This window comes from Triticum aestivum, chromosome 5D (assembly GCF_018294505.1).
Source record: "Triticum aestivum cultivar Chinese Spring chromosome 5D, IWGSC CS RefSeq v2.1, whole genome shotgun sequence".
Taxonomy (NCBI): domain Eukaryota; kingdom Viridiplantae; phylum Streptophyta; class Magnoliopsida; order Poales; family Poaceae; genus Triticum; species Triticum aestivum.
The window spans coordinates 541,502,325-541,518,926 of record NC_057808.1 but is presented as its reverse complement, the minus strand read 5'-3'; the positions used below and the strand labels follow the sequence as shown (position 1 = coordinate 541,518,926).

At 52.4% G+C, this 16,602-nt stretch overlaps 1 protein-coding gene across 1 annotated transcript; it reads right to left on the bottom strand.

Moving 5' to 3' along the window:
- Nucleotides 1–615: 615 nt before the first annotated feature.
- Nucleotides 616–2,254, bottom strand: LOC123126084 (uncharacterized). Its single transcript, XM_044546488.1, has one exon. The coding sequence runs from the start codon at nucleotides 2,187–2,189 to the stop codon at nucleotides 690–692; it is 1,500 nt and encodes a 499-aa protein (XP_044402423.1). The 5' UTR covers nucleotides 2,190–2,254; the 3' UTR covers nucleotides 616–689.
- Nucleotides 2,255–16,602: the final 14,348 nt, after the last annotated feature.

The following is a 16,602-nucleotide window of genomic DNA, read 5'->3' as shown; positions in this document are numbered from 1 at the left end:
AGAACACGCCATCAACCATGGCGATTAGAGACATGTAGTGCTTCATATGCCAAGTGTTTTTTGACTGCCATTTGGCACAAGCATGGCTTTGTCGAGTGTCGGTAGTTTCCCGAGTGTTTTTTTTCTTGCACTCGGTTTAGGAGAGCCTTGGCTGATTGTCTGGCAAAAAATACTCGGCAAAATTAGGGCACTCGGCAAATGTGTCGATTCCGGTAGCGAGCTCAACATGTACAGAGCAAGCCAATACAATAGCACGAGACAATCATGGCAACAATCAGTTTTTACATCAAAAGCAGCCACTCTTGATTGACAATGTCATCTATGTATGTAACATATACCTTCATAGCATCCGTTGCAAATCATTATACTTGTTGAATCACACACAAGCAATCCTAACAAAAAAATACTACATGCACTAGAGGTTCAAATGGAGGTATGAACTAGGGAACAAGGTATCATTGGATTCCTAGAATGAGAGTAAAATTACCAAAGATTGTGCATTGAATAGAACATAAAACAAATTGGGGCAAAAACCTACTAAAGCATACAAATTTCTCGAACATTAAGTTGAATGGATAAGTAAATCCAATTCATTTCTCACAAGATTGAGGGGAATGGATAAAATGATTCTAGTTCCTGGTAATAAATGGACCTGAATCATGATCATGATGATCATCATTCACAGAAGTTCAAACCAAGTCAGGAAGAACTTGTTGGGCTAATCTTGCCAGAGATGGCTGCAAATAGTAATGAGCTGGAAGTGGAAGGGGAAATCTATCTTCATCCTTCAAGGTCTCTCGCCAGCTCCTTGGCCCCTCCTTCATCATCTTTGTAGCCTCTGCTTCGTCATAGTCAAAGGGGTCCAAAGATGTCAAGGACATCTGTCTCATCGTCTCTGTCATCATTATATAGAGATCAAGGCCCACGACGCAAATATACCGGCTGAAATCACAAGAGATGACGTGGTTGATGTCAAGGCTGCCAAAATAGTCCGCAAGACATGTGGAGGCCTGGATGGTGTTATTTCGCATGTTGATCGCGAGCAAATAGTGTGCACATTTTGGGATGAACTTCCATATTCTCCGGCTCTCGCGGCACTCGCCGAGCGCGATGTAGACAATGTCATGATCGTCTGTACTCAAAAGAGGGTACATGGGGGATATGTCCTTTGGGAGGTCGCGGAATCCATCGAGTCCCCAGAGGGTCTCGAGGCGGAGCTCATACTCTTTCTCCCACCCCATGTCAGGGTCCAACAGTCTCCACACCGTCACGGTGCGGTCCTTGAGGTCGACGTGCTCGAGGAAGCCGTCGATGGAGACCAACTTGATGATGGAGTCCTGGACGATGTGCATGGTGCGGTAGGCTTCCAGATGCGCCACCCGGGAGTTGCTGCGTCGGTGATCTGCTCCGGGCAACTCTGGGGGCAATGGAAAGAAGCCAAACTCCAGCACAGGGTCGTCATCACCGTCGTTGTTGAATAGGGTGTCCAAGAGGCAGTACGTGACGCCACGCAGGAGGTCCACCCAGTAGCCGATGCCGTCGAACGAAAATACCACGTCGGGTTGGAACACACGCATGTCGACGCAAGACTTGTTTGGGAATGTAGCCTTCTTGACCTCAGACCATGGCGGCAAGGACGAGGAGGCGGGCCGCCACAGCAGGAGAGCATCTTGCTCCTCTCCACCACCGGCGTCGTCCGCCAACTTGCCCGCGAGGACTAGGGCATAGTCCCCACCATGGCGTGGCCGCGCGATGAGCATGCGAATGGTGAGGCCCGTGAACCTCCAGCAGGGGCTTTCCGGCGCCGGGATCATGTGGAGCGACCCATTGACGGCGTCGTAGACGAGATAGAGCATGCGGCTGAAGTCGTGGAGGAAGGTCGTCGTGATGACGACGACGCCTTTGTCGACGGCTTCGATGTTGGTCAGTGGGCTGCCGCCTCGTAGGCCCAGGCAAGAGATCCCTGGCGGCTCGTTGGCGAGGTGCACCCCAATGTCCATGCTCTGGACCACCTCGTCGGCGTGGGACTGCAGCTGGGGCGAGAACCCAGACGCCGCCTTCTTGACGCATCTCAGAATCTTGAACGGCTGCAGGGCGATGAGGTCTTCCTGGTCGTTGTCGTCGAAGTCGGTGCGCACGCGGCGGTGCAGCAGGCAGCCGGGCGGCAAGCTAGAACCACTGCCCGACATGGCGGTTAGGTTAGTGGATCCACGGCAGAGGCTAGGTTTTCTTTGCGGAAGATGGCCGATGGGGATTAATGGGATGTGGGCGACACGGATTATTAGGTGTTGTGTATATATATACACAAACGTGTACGTCGACAGCACACGGAAACAACTAGGATGCTGACTCCGATGCAAAACAAAACTAGGAAGCTGGCTCGGACATGGTCTCAGCCAAGCAAATCATGCGCCAACGTTACTTTTTACTTTTTTTAGAACGAAGACGCTAGAGACGTCCGGCTTTAAATTAATAAAGCCCACAACGAAAGAGTATCGACGGACAATCATTACACGGGCATAACCAAAAGCCCATGACATCAGTATCAGCTAATAACGGAAAGGGTTCGAAGCCGGATTGCGAGCATATTACAAGGCCAAGGCCTAAAGAGGAGCGCGCAGGCTCGCAAGACAAAATAACACGTCCACCCTCAGGTGGGCTGGACCGGCTCCCTAGCCGCCACGTAGACCTGATGAAGTCGTTCTTGCGCTTGCTTCATGATTTCAAAGTCCTTCTGCTTCGCCAACGGATTCCACTGCTGCAAGAGGATTGAGCATTTGCATATGAGGTTAGTCGGGTGCGACGGAAATGATCCTTCGATGGTAAATTTATTACGAGTGAGCCATAAGGACCATAGCATCGCCCCTATACTAGCCCAAAGCGCACGTTTGTGCTGACCCTTGACCGAGTCGAGCAGGTCCAAAAGGTCAGCAGAGGAACACGGGTCCCAGGTGCCACCGGCTGCCTCACGCATTGCGCTCCAAGCAAACCACGCGAGGGGGCAAGTAAAGAAAACATGGTTTGCGTTCTCAGGCTCTCCACATAACGCACAGGGGCCCGTGGCCGGGCCGTTCCGTTTTGCGATATTAATGGACGTGGGAAGCCGGTCTCGAAGCAACTGCCAAAGAAAAACCTTAATCTTTAGCGGAATGCGAGCTTGCCAAAGTCCCTTCACCTCGCGTTGTACCGCACCTTGGCACAGTTTGTGGTATAAGGACTTGACGGTGAACTTCCGGGAGGCGTTGAGGTGCCACGACACCCTGTCAGGCTCCTCAGTGAGCGCCACGGGGGAAACCAGGTCGAGCAAAGTATCCCACCTTGCTGTCTCCTGGGCGGTCAAATTGCGACAAAACGCGGTGGCCTGGGGGGAGGCCAAAGCCTCGGCCACATTTTGATTTGGATGGACCGCGAGTGCGTACAACTCAGGGAACTCATCCTAAAGGGGGCCGATCCCACCCAATAGTCTAACCAAAAACGCGCGGAGCGGCCATTGCCGACGCTGAATTTGGCACTTTGGTCAAAAGCGGGTCTGATCGCCTATAGGTCTTGCCAAAATGGAGATCCCCCTGCTGCCCCTTCGAAGAAATTCCCGTTAGGGAAGTATTTGGCCCTTAGGATATCAGCCCACAAGCCGGTCGCCCCTTGCGAAAGCTTCCTGAGCCACTTGCACATGAGCGCAATGTTCTGGAGCCTGGTATTGGTGATCCCAAGTCCTCCCAAGGATTTGGGCCGGCACACCGCAGCCCACTTGACCATATGATACTTGCGTTTAAGACCCGTCCCTTCTCAAAAGAAACGGGCACGCGGCGTATCCATTTTGGCATGAACCCCCTCTGCCAGCAGGAATAGGCCCATCGCGAACATTGGGAACAAGGAAAGACTAGAGTTGGTCAGGACCAGTCTTGTCGCGGAGGACATGAATTTGCCCCGCCAGGGGCTCACTTTCTTTCCCACTTTCCCCGTGAGGGGAGCCCATTCATCAATAGTCACTCTGCGAGGAGCCAGAGGCAAGCCAAGGTACGTAAATGGGAATTTTCCCACTGTATAGTTGAGAAGATCAACGATGCGCCACCCCTCCTTGCTGTCTATCCCCATAGACAGCATTTCGCACTTGTGAAAATTAATTTTGAGGCCGGACATCAGTTCGAAGCTCAGTAGTAGTGCTTTTACCGTTGCAATACTATGAGTATCCGGCTGGAACAGTAGCAGAGTGTCGTCTGCATACTGTAAGTGCGAGACCCCCCCTGGGATCAGATGGCCGACCACTCCCTTAATGTGTCCGGCCGAGGTCGCCCTCCGCAGCATGGCCGCAAGGGCATCCACCACAAAATTAAACAATAACGGGGACATTGCACTACTAGAAAAAGGGCTATAGATGGGATTGACACTACTAATGGCGCACCATCTCCAGATACGCCATTAGAGTTGAAACTACTAATGGCGCACCTGGCTCAGGGTGCGCCATTAGTATCCTAAATTTTTTTTAACTAGTGCGCCTGTCCAAACATACTAATGGCGCATCTAGACGCAGTGCGCCATTAGTAGTTGAAACTACTAATGGCGCACCTGGCCTAGGGTGCGCCATTAGTATCAATTTTTTTTTAACTAGTGCGCCTGTCCAAACATACTAATGGCGCATCTAGACGCAGTGCGCCATTAGTAGTTGAAACTACTAATGGCGCATCTAGACGCAGTGCGCCATTAGTAGTTAAAACTACTAATGGCGCACCTGGCCTAGGGTGCGCCATTAGTATCAAAAAAAAAATTTTAACTAGTGCGCCTGTCCAAACATACTAATGGCGCATCTAGACGCAGTGCGCCATTAGTAGTTTCAACTACTAATGGCGCACCTTGCCCAGGGTGCGCCATTAGTATCAAAAAAAATTAACTAGTGCGCCTGTCCAAACATACTAATGGCGCATCCAGACAGAGTGCGCCATTAGTGGTTGCAACTAGTAATGACGCACCTGTCCAAGGGTGCGCCATTAGTATCAAAAAAAAATTTAACTAGTGCGCCTGTCCAAACATACTAATGGCGCACCACCAGCAGGTGCGCCATTAGTAACCTGGATTACTAATGGCGCATTTAGAGTTGGTGCGCCATTAGTAAGTGGGCAGCAACAAGATATTTTGGACAGCCTCTCCTACCCACACTCACTTTCTCCCCACTTCATTCTCTCCACCTCCTCCTTGTCTCGGGTGCCTCCTCTTTTTGACCTCATTTCCACCATAGATTCATTCAATTTAAGTGGTTAAATTACCTTGTTTTGATAGGTAAGTAAGGGGGAAAGCTATATTTATGTTGTTCTCCCTACAACAATGTGCACATGCACTTTTTATGGCCTAGCTAGATCTATGTATGTTCGTGGTGTTGCATATGTTTGTGGTGTTGCATATGTGTTTGTGTTTGGAGGTGTACCGGTATTTGAAATGCGATAGTTGCCAATATTTTGCCGGAATGTTGATTCATTTCCGTTTCGGCGATAATTTTGGCATTAAGCATTCTTTTTGGTCCTATTTTTAGGGAAAGTCATGCCAAATTTTTTCTTGGTTCTAAAATATCGTTTTGCTCTACCCCGCAGGCGACCATGGTCCGCATGATGACCGAAGGCATCGTGAATAGGTTTTTGAGGTCCGCGAAGGCCGAGATGCTTGAAAAGAACGAGACGGAGATAAGATGTCCGTGTCGAAGATGCAAGCTGAAGAGCCTTATTGCGGACCCGGAATCCTGGCAGGTGCGGGACCACCTGCTCTTGCATGGTTTCATGGATGGCTATCGGTGGCAAGGTGATGAAGATGACTACGAAGTCGTCCATGGGGGCCGGGCAAGAAATGAGGAAGGGCAGCAAGACAACCACCGCGGCTCGGGCGGGCGAGAAGACGAAGAATCCCCAGGAGATGATCACGACGGTGATGCTGTACACAGTCATCATGTAGAAGATGCAGGACATGATGATGAGGAAGATGCCGGAGCAGACGACGGGCATGATCATGAAGATGATGATGCCGGCGGAGCAGACGACGCTGGACCATCGATGGGCTGGGTGCAGGACCCTCATATTCAAGAGCTGCTTCTCAAGCAGACGGATAACGCAAGAGCTGCCGCCCGAGAGAAAGCCAAGCTGGATCAACTGGAGATAGACGCGATTACTCCATTGTATGAAGGATGCAGGCTCGAGGATACCCGCCTGAAAGTAACGCTCATGGCTCTGGAGATGAAGGTAAAGCACAAAATGACCGACGCATGCTTCGACGAGAACATGTCATTCTGGCATGAACGTCTTCCCAAGGGGAACAAGTGCCCGACCAGTTTCGAGGAGGCGAAGAAAATCGTGTGTCCTCTGGATTTACCGCACGTGAAATACCATGTGTGCATGAACAATTGCATCATTTATCGGGACGAGCACGCGGAGTCTACCATATGTCCGGTGTGCGGCGTCACTCGATACAAGAAGAGGAAGAAAGCTCCTCGAAAAGTGGTGTGGTACTTTCCGATCACTCCTCGTCTGCAGCGGTATTTCGCGGACCCTAAGGTAGCAAAGCTCCTGCGTTGGCACGCGGATAGGGAGGAGAAGAAGTGAGAAGATGACGCAAATGATCCGGAGATAGATAAAAAAGACAAGATGCTGAGTCACCCTAAGGATGCGAGCCAGTGGCAAGCGTTGAACTTCGAAGACCTAGAATTTGGGAACGATCCAAGGAACATCGTGCTGGGCGCGAGCACCGATGGAGTCAATCCGTTTGGCAGCCAGAGAAGCACACATAGCACCTGGCCTGTGTTTGTGTGGATGTACAACCTTTCCCCCTGGTTGTGCATGAAGAGGAAGTACATTCACATGAGTATGCTAATCGAAGGACCGAAACAACCAGGGAACGACATCAATCTATATCTGGGGCTGCTGAAAGAGAAGCTAGACACGCTGTGGAAAATGCCAGCCAATACGTGGGACGCCGCAGAGAAAGAATATTTCCCTATGAGAGTCGTGCTGCTCAAGACGGTGCACGACTATCTCGGTTACGGATATCTCGCAGGGCAGGTGGTCCACGGATTTTCTGGATGCGTCAGGTGCATGGATGACACAACGTATCGCCAGCTAGATAGAGATCCCGGGTCTTCGAAAACCGTGTTCATGGGACATCGAAGGTGGCTTCGTGACGATGACCCGTGGAGAAAACGCAAGGATCTATTCGATGGTGAAACCGAACCCCGAGGACGCCCGCGTACGAGGAGCGGCGAGGAAATAGACGAGCTGTTGAAAAATTGGAAAGACTGCCCACTGCCGGGAAAGAAGCAAAAGGCGCCAGAGCCGGGAAAGAAGCGAAAGGCGCCAGAGCCGCTGCTGAAGGTATGGAAAACGAGGTCTGTTTTCTGGGACTTGCCGTACTGGAAGATCCACCGTGTGCCTCACAGCCTTGATGTCATGCATATCACGAAGAACGTGTGCGAGAGTCTGCTTGGTACCCTGCTCAACATGCCAGAGAGGACCAAAGATGGGCCGAAAGCAAGGGCAGACTTGAAATCAATGGGCATCAGGCAGGAGCTTCACGCTATATATGATGATGATGATGATGATGATGATGATGATGATGATGAGGCGAAGCAGGATACGGAAAGTCGTCGCAAAGGCAAAAAGGCCAAGAAGACCGGAAATGACTACCCTCCCGCGTGCTTCACTCTAAGTCAGGAGGAGATCGAGCAGTTTTTCACCTGCCTCGTAGGAGTAAAACTTCCTTACGGTTACGCGGGGAAGATAAGCAGATACCTAGACCTAGCGAAGCTGAAGTTCAGCGGGATGAAGTCTCACGACTGTCACGTGCTGATGACGCAGATACTTCCAGTTGCAATCCGTGGGATCATGGACGCGCACGTCCGTGAAACGCTATTTGGCCTATGCAACTTTTTCGACGTCATCTCTCAGAAGTCTGTTGGCGTGAGGCAACTCAGAAGGCTACAGGAAGAGATCGTGGTGATACTATGCGAGCTTGAGATGTACTTCCCGCCCGCATTCTTCGACGTTATGGTGCATCTGCTGGTCCATATCGTGGACGATATCATCCAACTCGGGCCGACGTTCCTGCACAGCATGATGCCGTTCGAAAGGATGAATGGTGTCATCAAAGGATACGTTCGCAACATGTCACGTCCAGAGGGAAGCATAGCCAGGGGCTTTCTGACCGAAGAGTGCATCTCCTACTGCACGAATTATCTAGGCATCGAGAACCCCGTTGGTCTGCCCGTCAACAGGCACCTCGGCAGGCTCGCTGGATGGGGTCACCGTGAGGGTCGTCGCGAAATGCATGTCGACTTCGAGGGTCGACTCGCCGACTTTGAAAGAGCAAACCTAGTCGCGCTACAACACATAGACGTGGTCGATCCTTGGGTGGTAGAGCACAAAACTTTTATTAAGAAGACGTACAATGACCGAGGCCAACAGAGGACGGACGGAGATATACTCAAAGAGCACAACTCATGTTTCACGCGTTGGTTCAAGCAGAAGCTTCTGTCGTACCCTTTACATGAGGATTCTTCCGCGGAAGAACAACTCATATTCGCCTTGTCACAGGGCGCCGAGCACAACCTGATGACCTATGAGGCGTACGATATCAACGGCTACACATTCTACACCGAGGCCAAGGACATGAAGAGCGATGGTTATCAGAACTCCGGGGTAACGATGGAATCCTACACCGGTAACGACAAGGACAGATACTACGGAAGGATCGAGGAGATCTGGGAGCTGAGCTACGCTGGAGAGAAGGTCCCGATGTTCCGTGTCAGATGGGCCAAGAACGTCATAAAAGAAGACCGGTATTTCACCACCATGGTTATACCCAAAGCCAAATCCAAGACCGCGGGCGCAAACGTCACCGCGAAAAATGAGCCATGGGTACTGGCTTCCCAAGTGGACCAATGCTTCTTCATTACCGACCCGCCAAAGCCCAGTCGTGTTGTCGTGAGGAGAGGCAAAAGGAAGATCATCGGAATGGATGGAGTAGGATCAAGTGCCCCGGCGTACTTGTGACTAATGCATGGCTTTTAGGGTGCCTCGGTGTCGATAAAAACCGAAATGATGAAAAGTTAGGCTTTTAGGGTGCCTTGGCGTCGAAAAACCCTCAATGATAAAAGCTTAGATTTTAGGATGCCTCGGTGTCGACAAACCCTAAATGATGAGACCATGATCTTGTTCCTTGACAATAACCAACTTTTTGACCAAACTTTGTTTCTATTTAGAGAGAAACATGGCCCACAACGATGAGGCCGGGGGTTCGGGCGGCAAGGCATTCTGGGAGCTGTCCCAGGAGATGGAGGAACAACCTCACTTGTATGAGGCCGCCGCCTTCCCCACCGATCCTGAGACCACGGATGGTGCTGCCGAGGATGACCACACTGATGCCACCACTGATGGTGCCGCCGAGGATGCCACCACTGATGATGGCGGCGCACGCACAGATGGCAGCCAACCGAAGAGGCAACGGAAGGACCGGCGCCCGATCGTGCTCCGCACCCTCAAGGAGGAAGTTACTGAAGTGGACTCCAACGGGAATCCAACGGCGCCCGAACGAATAGTCAAGGGGTACTCGCTTCAGCTCGGGTGCATTGTCCGGAGCACCATCTCGATCAACACCGAGAACCTGAGGCATCCTGACCGAGGGAATTTGCGCAACCTCCTCTTCACGAAGCTGCACGAACGATACAAGTTCCCCGCTGAATTTGAAAACACAAGCCTCAAAGGGAATAAAGTGAACAATGCTGCCCTCACGAAGATGAGCAAGGCCCTGTCTACTTGGAAAAGCAATGTGAAGAGAATGATCGAGAAAGGTGAGAGTTATGAGAAGATCAAGGAGAAAAATCCTTCGATCACCGAAGATGACTACAACGACTTCAAGATCAATTGCTCGAGCACCGCAAACTCTGAATCAAGTAAGTGGGGGAAAGAAATGCGGGAGCTGAACTTAGGGGAACACACACTCGGTCCCGGCGGTTACAGAGTGGCGGAGCCTATATGGGACAAGGAGGAGGCGGACCGTGCCGAGCAAGGCCTACCGCCCCTCTTCAATAAATACGGTGACAAGCAGACCAGGAACTTTGTCAGGGCCCGGTACAAGAAGGACCCGAAAACAAAGGAGCTTACCACGGATCCGAAGACCAGGGCGCTTGAGCTTGTTCTGGTAAGGAATACACCCCCTCGTAATTAGCTCCATATGGTTGCATTCTAATTAATGAAGCCAAATTTCTAAATGGTTCACATTCCTTCCGCAGGCGACTGAAAGCAGTAGCGCGGGGTCGACTAAGAGCAACCCTTGGGACACCACTCTAAATAGGGCGTTGAATGTAATGAAGAACAAGGATAAGCTCAATAAGCCGACGTCAGCTGGTCGTGTGGCCGGCAAAGGCTTGTCGACAAAATGGTCGTCATACTATGACACTGCTGGGCGAAAGGAGAAAAAGACCAGCTCGGAAAGCCAGGCGCGCGAGGTTCAAGAACTCAGGGCACAGGTGGCGCGGATTCCGGAGATTGTCCAAGAGCAAGTGCAACAACAACTCGGAGCGACGATCACCGCCATTGTGCCTACCTTGATCCAGGGGATTAGTGCGTGGATTGCGGGCGGCCAACAGGGGCCGCCCCCGATTCCTAGCTTCACGGCCAGCAACTCGCAGAACGCGATGGCGGGGCCATTGGTGTCTCCGGCGGAGCCGGCATTGGTGTCTCCGACGCCGGCACGGGAGCTTAATGCACCCGGGTGTACGCCGGCCGGCACCTCTGCAGCAAGCGGCCCCTCCGTCAACTGCACGCCCGCCGTTGGCGGTGCCTCGACATTAGCCGAGCTCGACGCCATCATCACGGTAACTAATTAAGCCTCTCTCGGCCGAGGACTTCATCTCCTTGCCTTTGACTGGGCATCCCTAACGCCCTACATGTTTTCGCAGGGCGCCGCCGACGTTCCGTGCACTCTCCTGCACTTCGTGAACAACGAGTTGGTCGATGTCGCCAAGGGCAAAATCGTTCAACCGGGCAACCCCTTGTTCCACGGTACCCAGATGCCACCCAACTTGTTTAGAGTTCAACTGGTTCGGGTGCTGCCAGGCTGCGACGAGGTGTTACCTCCGATTCGACCAATGGGGGCCGACGATGATGACGTGATGAACCTCAGCGCCTGCCTGAGCTGGCCCCTGCTTTGGCCGAAGAGCCAGATTCGTTTGGGGGCGGGGGACACCACCCCAAAGACAACACCGCCAGTCGTGCCGGCGCCAAGTCGGCCCCATGGCAAGACCGCCGCAACGGTGCCGGACATCCCTATGCCACTGGATCCAAACATGCATATGGCACAGGATCAGAACGACGACGACGACGATACATTTGCCAACGTCGATCAGTACTTTGCCGATCATGGGGATGGTGGCGACTTCATGGGGCCTCCTTCTCAAGAACCCAACCCAACAAAAGACGTGTGCGATCTAGCTGGTACCGCGGAGAAGCCAAGTTGCAACAGGCGTCGTCTGCAGTTCAGCTCTCAGGAGACGCCTCCAGCTGCCGACTTCACCGAGCCTCAGATAGGCGAGGTGCCAAATATGATCAGCCCCAACACACTCAAGAAGGCGGTCTGTGAGCATAACTCGGTCCCATTACAGGAGATCAAGAAGAAGGCACGCAAAAGAAAGACTAACAAGGGTGCGGGCCAGCCGGCACCGAGTACGATCCGTGCTCAGGACGGGCCACCTTCAACTGCGGATATCTCGAGGAGGGTGCATGTGGCGGGTAGGCCGATGCTACCGAGAAATATGCTCGATGCTGCAACCGGTGCTATGCGGAGTCTGCATGACAGTGTTCTTTCTTTGGAGAAGCGGCGTCTCCGAGAGAAGGATGTGGCATACCCGGTTTTCGCGGCCAAGGTGCCAGAGGGCAAGGGCTTTGTGGATAACTCCATCGGGGGTACGATCGTCCTGCGGTTTGATGACATCCACGCTATGTTGAACCTTCATCCGCTGCACTACACCTTCGTTCGGCTATTTTCGCTGAGTATGGAGATGCGGATCATTCGCGACAAGACCCCAGACATCGTGATAGTCGACCCCTTCTACATGCGTGCCAAGATCTTGGGCAGCGCTGGGGACCGGCAAGTCGCGAGTTCTTACCTCGAAGGCGTCATTCTGGCAAACCAAGATAAGGACAACTTCCTCGTGCCTTACTTTCCCGAGTAAGTCCTCCCCTCAACCGCCCCGTAACATATGAATTCTTAGATTTCGATCGTTTTTCTTTTAACATTCCGTGTTTTCTGCAGTGACACACATTGCACGCTCATCCTCCTAAGCCCCAAATATTCCATGGCCACGTATTTCGACCCGGACCGTCAGTCGAACGTAGACTACACAAATGTCAAGAAGGTTCTTGATGATGTTCTCCCCGGCTACGTCAAATCTGGAGGCACCTTCACCAGGCCTATTCGTAAGTACGGCAAGCACGTGTTCTCCCACAACACGACGTTCTGCTGCGTCAAGCAGCCGCCTGGCGGTCAGAAGGGTGCCTACTACGCCATCCATCACATGCGGGCAATCGTACGGGACCATCATCAACTACTGCTACCGAGTAGACTCAAAGATTGGGCCGCGAGCGTGTCGGCAATCCAGGACGCAGACATCAGACAAGAATTCTTTCGCATCCAGTCGGAGTTTGCGGAAATCATCCACCAAGATGTCCTTCGTACCTCGGGGCAGTTCTACCTCAGAAATCAACCGTCCAACAGTGACATCGACACAATCCTACAAATGCAGGCTGACAACGCCCGTGGTTTCATGACTCCCACGATAGACGGCGGCTTCATCCACGCTCCGGTCCCTTGAGTCGAGTCGAAAGCAGTGATGCTGTGTCTAGTTCTGAAACATCGATTGGCTCATGTTGTAATTAAACTTTAATGAACTTGTAGTATGTCTCTTTGGTTTCGAGAGTCCTTCAACTTAGATGTAATCGATGCTATTAATGTCTTGCTTTTCTCTTCCGATCGTTCTGTTGCATACTTATATATTGCTGATGTATTGTCTGTGAATTGGTACTAACGTTTCGTTTGGCTACTGCATAGCGATGCCGTGGTATGTCGTGTACAAGGGTAAGGTTCCCGGAGTCTACGACGACTGGGAGGAGTGTCGGAGACAGGTTCACCGATTCAGCGGTAACAGTTACAAAGGGTACGCCACTAGGGTCGAGGCCGAATCTAGATACGCCCGCTATCTAGCGGGAGAGGGGAGGGAGCGTTGGAGGAACCGGATGAAGACGAGTTTCATCGTGACGATGCTCATCGTGATGACCGCAGCTCTCTTCTATGTGATGGTAGTTTAGATGATCGATATCGACTTGTAATGTGAAGACAAACTCGCGGTCTCGAGACTTGTAATATAATGATTCATACTTATACATTTTGTTCGGTCTTTTCAATTCGGAGACTAATATGATGAATTGTATTCGGAGACTAAAATGATGAATTGTATTCAGAGACTAATCTTTTATTGTATTCGATGAATCTGTTGTTGATGTGTGCTGTCTATATTTTGTCCAATTATACATTTTGTAACCTGTGCAAAAAACAGAAAATTAAAAAATAAAAATAAAACTAATATTCATACTAATGGCGCATCACATCATAGTGCGCCATTAGTATCCTTTGGGATACTAATGGCGCATCACTAAACAGTGCGCCATTAGTATGCCGAAGTTACTAATGGCGCATCCATCTGTAGTGCGCCATTAGTATGCCAAAGCACCTGGGTATACATGGCCCCTGGGAGGCATACTAATGGCGCACTGTTGTATATACTAATGGCGCATCCGGGATGCGCCATTAGTATACCAGATACTAATGGCGCACCAGTGGTGCGCCATTAGTAAAATATACTAATGGCGTGCTACTAATGGCGCACCACTGATGCGCCATTAATGGCCAGATTAGGTGCGCCATTAGTAGCCCTTTTTCTAGTAGTGTTGGGTTGCCCTGACGCAGTCCCCGTTTGTTCCGGAAGAAGTTACCCACTTCCCCGTTAACCGAGATCGCAGTCTAACCACCCGAGACCAGCTGCATGACTCGGTGGACCCACATGGCTGAGAAACCCTGAGACAAAAGAACCTGACGCAAAAAGTTCCAGTTAACGCGATCGTACGCTTTTTCAAAGTCTAATTTAAGTAGGATAGCCGGTTCCCTAGTGCGTTTGAGTTCATGAATGATCTCCTGTAGCGCGAGCGAGCCCTCCAGGATGTTGCGACCTCGGATAAAAGCCGTTTGGGTGCGGCTAATGATACGGTGAGCAACCGGAACAAGAGAAGTTGTGGTTGCTTTGGAGCAGATCTTGAAAGGGACGTTGATCAGCATGATCAGCCGAAATTGTCGTATGTTGTCAGCGCCTGCTACCTTAGGGATAAGCGAGAGGATCCCAAAGTTTAGCCTAGCAGCAACCGTCCCGCGCATAAGACCGTTGCAAACCTCAAACAGGGGCCCCTTTAGGATGGGCCAAAATCGTTTGAACATGGCCACGGGCCACCCATCCGGGCCTGGCGTCGTGTCGGTTTTCATGCTACCAAGAGCCGCATCAATTTCCTCGGGCAAAAAAGCGAGCCCCAGCTCCTCATTTTCCCGATCGGTGACGAGTTGGGAGGGGTCCCACAGGTCAGCGCGTATCCCCGCGCACTGCTCCTCGCTCGTCCCCATGAGCTGCACATGGAACTCATAAACATGCCGCACTATATCCGCCTGAGCCAGCAATAGCCCCTGCTCAGACTGCAAGCGGAGAATCGCGCACCTACGCCGTCGCCCGTTGGCGTAAGCGTGGAAGTATTTCGTGTTAGCGTCCCCTTTTAGTGTCCACTTAAGGCCACCACGACGCCTCCAGTATTCCTCTTCCGCGCGAAGCAGAGACTACACCTGTTGCTCCAATGCGTAGCGACGGGCCCATTCCTGTTCTGAGAAAGGCCGCGCATCCGCCTGTTGGTCGAGGCTTGCAATCTCGCCAAGGATACCCTCCCTGAGCACCTTGTCCTGTCAGTCCACGTTGGCCCCCCATCCCTTGAGGCTGGCCCGGAGGCGGCTCCCTGCCGCGATCCAAAATTCCATCAGGCCCCGCTGGTTACCCACCTGACTAACACAAGAGTGCCACTTCGCCCTGAAGATGGAGTCAAATTCCGGGTTTTCAAACCAAGCAGTTTCAAAAAAGAAACGAGGGCTTCTACGAATCCTATCCTCCCCTGATGATAGGATTAGGGGAACGTGGTCTGACCCGATCCTGGTCTCAGCAACAAGCGAGCACAGAGGGTACACCAGCTCCCAATCAGGTGAGATGAAGACTCTATCAAGCACCGATCGTACCGGGGCCAGCTGCTTGTTTGTCCAAGTATAGCGCGCCCCTGACCTAGCCACCTCCCTAAGCGACATGGATGCAATAGCATTATTAAACATGGCCACCCTTGGCCGGTTTATATTGCCGTTGTTCTTATCTGCTCCCGAGCGAATCAGATTAAAGTCCCCCCCCCCCCGACCACGAGAGGGATAAGCGCAGAGCTAACAAAGAGGACCTTCTGTTGAAGCTCGCCCAAGAACTCAACCGAACGCGAGTGATCAGCCGGACCATATACTTGGATCACCACCAGCTCCCGCTGAGACTAACGGTGGCGAATGTGGCCGGCTAGGTAAAAGACGCCTGCATCCCATGCTAGCACCTCGTACACCTCTTGGTCAAAACCAAGCAACATTCCCCCGGAGTGCCCAGACACAGCTAAGTGATTCCACGAAAACCTCTCCAGGGGGTCAATGGCCAACTGCTCATGATGTCTAAAGTCCACCTTGATGGTTTCCTGCAAGGCCACAATGTCTATACCCTCTTTTCTCATGAACTCCTTGAGCTGAGTCCGACGACCCATGTGGCCGAACCCACAGATATTCCAAAAAATAGCCCGCATCTAAATAATTCTATTGCGAAGGCAGATGCCTCTCGAGGACACCGCTTTGGCCACAAGCCTCACCTTGGCTCGGCAAGGCGAGGGAGGGGGGCAACCCCTGTTGCGAGAGCCCCCTCATCGGGCCGGACCACTAGTGCATGAGGAGCCCCTGCCTTCTGCACCAGCTGATCCGCACGCGCCGCAGCCGCAGCTGCAAGCGCGGCTTGCGCCTGCTCTGTCGCACGCAACAGAGGCAGCAGCTCGCGCGTGCCCCCAAGACACGACGCGTCCACCCCGCTCTCCTCTAGAACCTCACTAAGGTGATCGTCGGAAAAAGCATGCAAAATCATAAAGCGCAGGGAGGATTACCTGAGAGTTCGAGGTTCTTCTGGGCCTGGATGAGCTTAGCCCGTTGCATCGCCAGGAGGCCCGCCTTGGCGCCCCTGGACCGCGAGCTGGAGCGGACCGGGGCCGAGGGCACCTCCTTGGACCGCCTTGCCTGCACGATCGACGCTGCCTTGGAGGCCTCCTGGGACAGGACATCTCTGATGGGTTGCGCGAGGGGGGAGGCGAGCGCCATCACCGTCTGGCGAGGAGTTGGCGGCGCGCCCAGCGGGTCCATAGGCCTGATGCCCTCGGTGTTCAACTTGCGCCCTGCCAGCTTCTTGGCCTGCCGCACGGAGCC

What these genes read in the sequence shown, in the direction of transcription:
- LOC123126084 (XM_044546488.1), bottom strand. Translation starts at nt 2,189, where the DNA reads ATGTCGGGCAGTGGTTCTAGCTTGCCGCCCGGCTGCCTGCTGCACCGC.